The following is an 8,268-nucleotide window of genomic DNA, read 5'->3' on the forward strand; positions in this document are numbered from 1 at the left end:
CGACGTCACAGTGGCCTAACACGTCCGGCGCTTCCAGTGTTACACCGGGAAATTAATATATAATAAATAACAAACAGCGCTTGAAAAACACAGAATTCCCCGCGTTGCCTCTGCAACGTCTACAGTAGAAAAGCAATTGCACACAAAAAAACAATCAAACAAAAACAGGCAAAGTCGATTCCGCGTCAACACCTCGAATAAACGTCGGCCCACCCTGCCCACGCTGCCCTAGGGGGACGTCATGGCGGGCAGGCGGCTCGCTGAGGTACCTGCAGTCGTACATTTAACAGGAGCGAAACGCGTCAAGGATGTATCCCAGCCACAGAGAGAGGGACCCCCTCTCTCCTCTGATTCGGGCGAGGAACGAGCAGCGTTTCGGCGGCCCCCGTCGTTTCCCCATGAAAAAGGACCACTGTGTAACCCAAGAGCGCGGCCCCAAGGAAAGGCCTCCGAGAGGAGATGATTAAAAATTTAAAACGCGCTGCGCGCCGTGTTCTGCGTCTCAATGTTTCAGTGGTTTCCAAATCCTGGCCCTACACAGTTCTGTGTCCCTTCGGTGGGTGTGTGTGAGTGTGTGTGAGTGTGTGTGAGTGTGTCTGAGTGTGTGTGTGTGTTTGTTTGTTTCAGACCGAGTTGGTGTGCTGGCAGGTTATTAGATCCGTGCCTTTCGCATATGATTTAGCCTGAAGATCTTATTGCAGTAACACCCGAGACAAGCGCGCACGCACGCACGCAAGCACACACCCACACATACACACACACACACACACACACACACACAGACATCACCCCCAAACATTATGTTGGGACCGAATTACTTCAGCTTGTAGTCCAGGGGCATGTTGGAAGCAGATGCAGATCCTTAGAAAGCAGTCGACATGTCAGTGCAGCTCTCTGTGCCGAGCTGGACTGGAGGGCAAGAGGCCGCAGTGGAAGGAGGGAGACGGACGGATGCACAAAGTCTGAGAGGTCAAGGGCCAATCGAGACACAGTCTGTGTGTGTGTGTGTGTGTGTGTGTGTGTGTGTGTGTGTGTGTGTGTGTGTGTGTGTGTGTGTGTGTGTGTGTGTGTGTGTGTGTGTGTGTGTGTGTGTGTGTGTGTGTGTGTGTGTGTGTTGTGTGTGTGTGTGTGTGTGTGTGTGTCATCCAGTCTGAAGCAGCCAGATTGAGTGGGCAGCCGTCTTCAGCCCCCAACCTGGATACAGCTTCCGTCTCTGTCTTTCTCCATCCATCCAATTGTTCCCCTCTTCCGCCACACTGCTCTCCCTCACGGTCGGCGTTATGGACCAAACGCTGCACTAGCACGTGACCTGTGCCGCTTGCAAGGATGGGAATTGAGTAGAGAGGGAAGAAGAGAAAGGACAAGAAGAGGATAGAAGTGAGGAGAAGAGTCCTCGGTTGTGTCATTGCGGTACGGGACAGAGGTCCTCTTTTTGTCACTGGTTTGGCCGACCTGATATCGTATCCCCTGGTATGGTTATGTCTTTTTCAGGGACTTGAAGTCGCATATGGTAATGAGAGGGAGAGAGAAAGGGAAGGAAAGAGAATCGGAGAGAGGGTGTACGAGGCTGAAAGAAAGGCAGGAATGAAAAAGAAACATGATACGTCGCCAGTGTGGTGCACACAAAGCCCACTCTGTGCCTCACAATAGGGCTGATTTAGCCACTTTGCTATGGAGTCCCAGTCACACGTACAGAATTGCTTCGAAGTACCACAAAGGTTCACCGAAAACTCCCCGTCTCTCCTCATTGAGGTATGCGGCTCAGTTCTGTCACCGCGTGGAGTTCTCACCATTGTTATTATCCTCGATATTTTCATGACTCACGAGTGCCATGGATTCAAGTTTGTGTCAATAAAGTCTCGCCTCCTTCCCATCCAAGTTGCCTTGGTTGTACAGGAGAGACGATGATTCAAGTTCAAATTCAAACATAAACCTTAGTTTCACACCTTATTTCCAACCCCACGAGCACCTCTGTCTCACTGGGCTGAAAGGGGGGAAGGACACTGCAGTCAGTTGGGCACTGTGTTGCACTCTAGTCAGTGTTCTACGCTCTGGTCTCTACCTTTAAGTCTATGAGGCACGGGTCTGTTGGGATCCCAGCCCCAGCTTGGTGGTCCGACCCTGAGTCCCTCCAGCATGCTTTGGGGTGGATGTGGAGGTGGAACCCGGTCCTGATCCGGGACCTTGTGGGGGTGCGGGGGGTGGCTGGCTGCGTCGCTTCCCGACTTGTAGGGAACGTGGCGGGACCTGGCGCATGACCTGCTGGAAGGACTGCGACTGCTGCTGGTAGCCCCGCCGGTAGCGCAGTGACTGGGATCGTAGGAGAACCCGTGTGTACTGCACCTCAGGCATAATGAGCTTCAGGCAGAGCTCCTGAGCCAGGCTGGGCGCCCCGCGACTGAGGTTGGTCTGCAGGTCGTAACCCACGATGTCCACTTTGTCGCTGGGCTGCCAGGGCCGCAGGTCCTTGTTCTTGATCTGCGCCGCCGAGCGGAGGGGCGGCGTGTGCCCTCCAAAGCAGCTCCTCATCAGCCTTTCCTGGGCCCTTCGGAGGAGCCTCACCTCCCTGGCCACGCAGGCTGTTCCCAGAACAGACAGCCGGCGCCACAGCGAGGCATTGAAGTGGTCATACAGCCGTGCATCCAGAGAGTTCCAGGCACGGATCTTGGCAGGCAGGCCCGGCGTGAGGCCCTGCTTCGAGCTGGGCGTACGCATGTTGAGTTTGACGTACAGCACTTCGTCCAGGTCCCAGGAGAGAAGGTGTCGGAGGAGGATGAGAGACTCATCAAAGTGCTCTGTGATCATCACCAGGGAGAAGACCCGCTCCACCTCCGCCACAAAGGCCCGAGTGTAGGCCACGTCCGTTGCTGGCCGATCCTTGTCCCCGCCCAGGTCAAAGGTCAAGGTGTTGCGTGCGTACATGGAGTCCTTCTCGTCTGGGCGGTAGTAGCGCCAGGGCTCCTCCAGGAAGGCCTCCAGGGAGCCGTTGGGGACCCGCTTGAAGCTCTGGCAGTACTGGTTGTAATAGCTGAACAGCGACTCGAACATGGAGCTTGGCTCCCTCAGGATGGTGATGTACATCGTGTCGTTTGGCATCAGCCGTCGCAGCTCCGCCCTGTTGAAACGCATGTGGCTGGTGATGACATTGGGCGGCAGGGTGTGCGGGTGGACAAAGTGGGAGGTGAAGGTGCGCGGGTAGCAGAACTGGTGGCCGCAGGACTGCACGGGTAGCGCCACCGTCAGGTTGTTCCGCTCGGCGAAGCGGAAAAGCAGGTTCTGCATGGTGGTGCTGGCCGTCTTGTGGGTCTTGAGGAAGGCCACGTTGGTGTGCTTGGACTTCAGGCCCGGGGAAGGGTGAGAGCGAAGCGTGGGGCAGCCCAGGTGGAAGCCCTCCATCGTCCTGTAGAAAGGAAAGAGAGAGAGAGGGGGGGGGGGCATGTTTAGTTGTTTCGTAGTAGTTTTCCGATGCAACAAATAAGCAGCAGTTTCGTATACACATTACACTCAGGGTTCCCAGACATGTCACGTTTTTCGACTGACAGCATTAACAATTGTGGTTATTAAAGAGTCCCAGATTGAAAGAACCACCAGCTAGCATGTCTCTCCCTCTCCCCCTCCCTTTCTACCCCGCTTCCTCTCTCCCCATCTCCTTCCTTCCCCCTCTCTCTCTCTCTCTCCCCCATCACCCTCTCCACCGCTCTCCCCCTCCCTCTTCCTCATCTCTCTCTCTTCCATCTGTTTTGTTTGTTGAATTTTTCCTTTGTAGATTTCTTTCTGTTATTCTCTCTGAATTTTCTCCTTTATTCATAAAAGTAACGTTCCCTCCATTGACATTCTCTCTGTGCTCTACTCATAGTTTGAATTTTGGGGGGGGAGGGTTGGGGGGCCTGACCCCCTTAATTAAGACTCGGAACCCCCCCCAAAAGAGGTAAAAACAACAGGCTGAGGGGATCAAAACATTTATAACTCCTTCTTACATATAATCGTAAAATATATATCCCCATGGTCATGCCTGGAAGAATCCTGTAATACGATCTCAGACACCCCTAAAGTGGACTGTACCATTTTGCTGAGCATGGCGCTCTGCGGGGGACCCAGGCAAGACCAATCCGCAACTCAGATCAGAGCCATCTCTTTTCCAAAGAAAGCAAATAAAAACAATGTTTTTATTGTAGATTTATTTTTTTGACTCCATTTTCTAATTGAAAAAAAAAAAAAGCCCTGTATGTAACCGCGTATAATGGGGACACTTTCTCTGTCCCTGACCACCCCCCACCCCCACCCACCCCCGCCCCACCACCGCCCCCCCCGCCAGAGAATAATTTAAGTAGGTTCTCACCTGAAAGGTTTGGGATTCAAAACTTTATACGACAACCTGGCCGACGATGTGCAAAATAACGAGAAGAGAAAAGACGTTTGTGTTTGGTAAAGGCATCAGATGTCTATATATCATAAGATCCAAATTTGTAGATTGATCGTCGAGTGACTCGCAAGCTCAACAAGAACAACAAGTAATTTTGCGTTCTTTGTATTTCATCTTTTGTTCCTTCAGTTTCTCTCTCTCTACAGTATATAAGTATAAAATAAACAAAGAACTATTTAAATGCAGAAAGATTGGGCATAAATAGTGAATGTTGGTGTGTGGTGAATGTGTGTGTGTGTGTGTCTGTGTGTTGGAAGTCTTCACAGCATGAAATTGAACCTCGTACCTTGGGCCCGACCCGTCTGGGGAACTGCCAAATTTGAAACCCGAACCCGGCCCCAAACCCAAAATGGCCGACCTGTCTTCACGCACGGAGGTGAATCTCTCAGACAAGATTTTTTTTAAATGTCGTTCATATGGAAATACATTTTATACGTAGGATAAGGTAATTTTGTCCTCCGTCGTACGCTTCAGTGTGTGGGTGTGTGTGTGTGTGTGTGTGTGTTTCCTGTACTTGTGAGGACCGGTTGCCAAATTTACTATTTCTTTGGTTTAGAAGTACACCAGGAAAATGGGTCCTCACTAACCAGGTGTAATATCTCAGACGTCACTTTGATACCAGTACAAGAGTGTGTGTGTGTGCGTGCGTGCGTGCGTGCGTGCGTGCGTGCGTGCCTGCGTGCGTTCAGTTTCAGATCTTTATCATCCGTCGAGGGGAAATTGGATATGCGGCCGAGGGCAAAAACACAAACACAACGTACAGTACAAGAGGACATAGCACATTAATCACAACAGTAACAGCAAACAGCCAAAAGAATGTATCTGCTCATTAAAAGTACCAAACCATCGGGACGGCAGCCATAATAAAGCGCTGCCGAGCAGTGCGGTCAAGGTTTGGTGCAAACGAAGCGCATTTATTGCACTCGGGACAAAGGAAAATTGAAAGCTGTTGCAGTTTACCTGGGTGGACCTACGTCTCCGCCCAGAGGGGAGAAGAACAAATTCCTCCAAGAGCGGGTGGCCAGAGCTGGCCAGGATCGACCTTGCCTTCCGCAAAACTTGTCCGTCATAGAAATCTGTTCGAGAAAGCTGCCGCGTGCCAGCTATGTCGCCGGCTACTTTAGCTACTCGAACAGTGGTTTAAATAGACCCAAGAGAGGCTCTGTAAAATAAAGCCCTCAGTGTCCGCAGGCCATGCAGATGCGCTGACGTCTCGGTTCAACTTCTTGTCAATCGCCGTTCCCAGGCACTCGTAACACTCAACTGTCCCGACGAGCGGGCCCTCGTTCGTGGCCGGGAGGGTTGAACGGGGGGTCTTCCTGAACTCGACGGCCATATCTTTTAGTTTTGCGAACAACAAGGTCTTTTACAACGGGCCCGGTGACTGACCTCTCCATCCTGGAGCGGGCTGATTAAAACAGTGTCATCGGCGAACTTGGGGAGCTGCCTGTCACGGTGGTTCACCCCTGCAGTTATTTGTAGATAGAACACTTAGTAATGGGGACGGGACACACCCCTGGGGTGAGCCTGTGGATGACAACCGCTTCTGGGATTGGGAGCCATTAGCGCTGACTGCCTGGGGCCTATATGTTAAAAAGTCCATTACCCATTTCACCATGCCTGCACCAACACTAAAAGCGGACGGCAGAAATGTGGGCTCGGACGGAATTAAAAGCCGAGGGGTAATCCACCAATAAAAAGCCTTGCCTGAGTTTCCGTCCTCTCGAGATGCTCGGACAGATAATTAAATAAAGTAGTAGTAGCACCATCCACCCCTCCATTAACCCGATGTGCAAATCGCGTCGGGTCGAGCGGGCCCCTGAGGATTTGTTCAACCAGGTCAGAGCCAGGGGCCTGAGGTCACAAAGCTCTTTTGGGGGATTTGTTCTCAGCCACAGGTACAACGACAGACTCCTCCCGCAGCTTTGGGACCTTGTGCCGGGTAAGTGACGAGTTGAAAGAGATGAGCAAAGATGACACGTAATTGATCTGCGCAATTTGCCAGCGGTCATGTCAGGCCCAGGGCTCTTGCTAATATTATATTTATGGAACACGGATCTGACAGAATGGACTGGAGGCTGAGTCACTTAACACAATCAACAGATCACTGTGGATGTTTGTAAAAATGTTCATCGTTAAAACGTAAATAAAAATCATTCGGTGCATTTGCAAGCTCTGACTTTAAATCAAAATCATCAATGGTGATTGGCCTATGATGATGATGATTATTATTATTATTTTTTTAATCTATTGTTCTTATTGTCTTGGCCTGTCGTGGCTTTCGTGCCGTCCCACGTTTTCTTTAGGTCTTTACTATGAAATTTCTCCTCCATTTTACTTTATATAATATTTTCCCCTCTTAATTTCGTATCTGGCCTCTTCTTTAGCTTCTGCCTGATCCCCCTCCCCGCCATGTCGGGAGGTGCGTTTCCTCTGCGTTGCATCCTTCAATGCTTTATTTAACCAGGGTTTATTATTTGGAAACACCTTCGCCAGTTTTGTTTGGTTCACCCCTTTTTTTAAGGAGTGTCCTGTAGGTGGAGATAAGAAGGACGGTGTTGCCATGGCAGGAGCCGAGAGAGGGGGCGGAGCTACAGACTTTGGCGCAACTTCCACCGAACCATCACACAGGTGGATAGCTTTGATCCGTCTGGCGGGGTTCCCTCCCAGGAACAGATATTTGGGGGGAATTCGCGGGGGGAGATAGAAGGGAGCGCGCGGACGCAGACGGAAGCTCAATGTGCACGGTACACACAGCGCCGAATTCACTAAGAATGAGATCACGGCCGGGAACAGCGCCATGGATTGCGCCCCCTATCCGCGCCGTCTCAGTGTCCGGTTCACAAATGATATTGTACCAATGATATGCCGGCGCAAACACGCCCATAAGGTTTTATGCCGCTCCGTTGGAGAGTCATTACGCCTTCACACCACTGTTGCTCTACACGCGCCTGTTTTATTATAAAACTTATTATTATTATCATTTACTATACTTATTATTTTATCTATAAATTATCAGTCTGAAATTTGAATTTGAAACTCGAAATAATTGTTGGACGGTCGTTATTTTGATTTAAAGTGTTTGATGAAAATGTGAAATTGAAAGGAAATCCTGGGGGGGTGGTATGCCAAATCCATACCGGGGGAATTTAGGGAATAATAATTGAATAGAGGCAGTGTGTGTGTGTGTGTGTTTGTGTGTGTTTGTATGTGTGTGTGTGTGTGTATGTGTGTGAGTGTGTGTGTGTGTGTGTGTGTGTGTGTGTGTGTGTGTGTGTGTGTGTGTGTGTGTTAGCGAGACTTACCAGTTCAAGTGGCCGCCGTGGTGCAGCAGCAGACTGACGGTGCTGATGGCGACAAAGGCCAAGAAGATCTTCTTCAGAGACATGTCTCAGTCCACCCTTCACTGTGGGAAAGAGGGATAGATAGATAGATAGATAGATAGATAGATAGATAGATAGATAGATAGATAGATAGATAGATAGATAGATAGATAGATAGATTGATAGATTGATGGGTAGATAGATGGATAGATCGATGGATGGATAGATAGATATGTATATGGATGGGTAGATGGATTATAGATTGATGGATTATAGATAGATGGATGGTGGGTAGGTAGGAAGGTGGATAGGGAAAGAGGGAGAAACAGGTGATGAGAGAACAAAGGGGAGAAAGGGAACAGATGGAGGTGTGATGAGGAGGAGGGGGAGGAGGAGGAGAGGTAGAACAAGGTGGAGGGAGTTGGTGAAACAGGGGAGGGAGGAGGAGGAGGAGGAGAGATGAAAAGAACACCAGAAACCCAGAAAATGAGGAAAGTGAGAGAAAGTGAGTGAGAGGAAGGA

General features: G+C 50.3%; 1 protein-coding gene across 1 annotated transcript; it reads right to left on the reverse strand.

Moving 5' to 3' along the window:
- Positions 1-2,070: 2,070 nt before the first annotated feature.
- gal3st3 (galactose-3-O-sulfotransferase 3) lies at positions 2,071-7,811 on the reverse strand (the record flags this gene model as incomplete). Its single annotated transcript, XM_080023374.1, has 2 exons — positions 2,071-3,400; positions 7,729-7,811. The coding sequence occupies 2 exons, from the start codon at positions 7,809-7,811 to the stop codon at positions 2,071-2,073; spliced, it is 1,413 nt and encodes a 470-aa protein (XP_079879500.1).
- Positions 7,812-8,268: the final 457 nt, after the last annotated feature.

This window comes from Zeus faber (genome assembly GCF_960531495.2).
Source record: "Zeus faber genome assembly, chromosome: 22".
In the NCBI taxonomy this organism is placed as follows: Eukaryota; Metazoa; Chordata; class Actinopteri; order Zeiformes; family Zeidae; genus Zeus; species Zeus faber.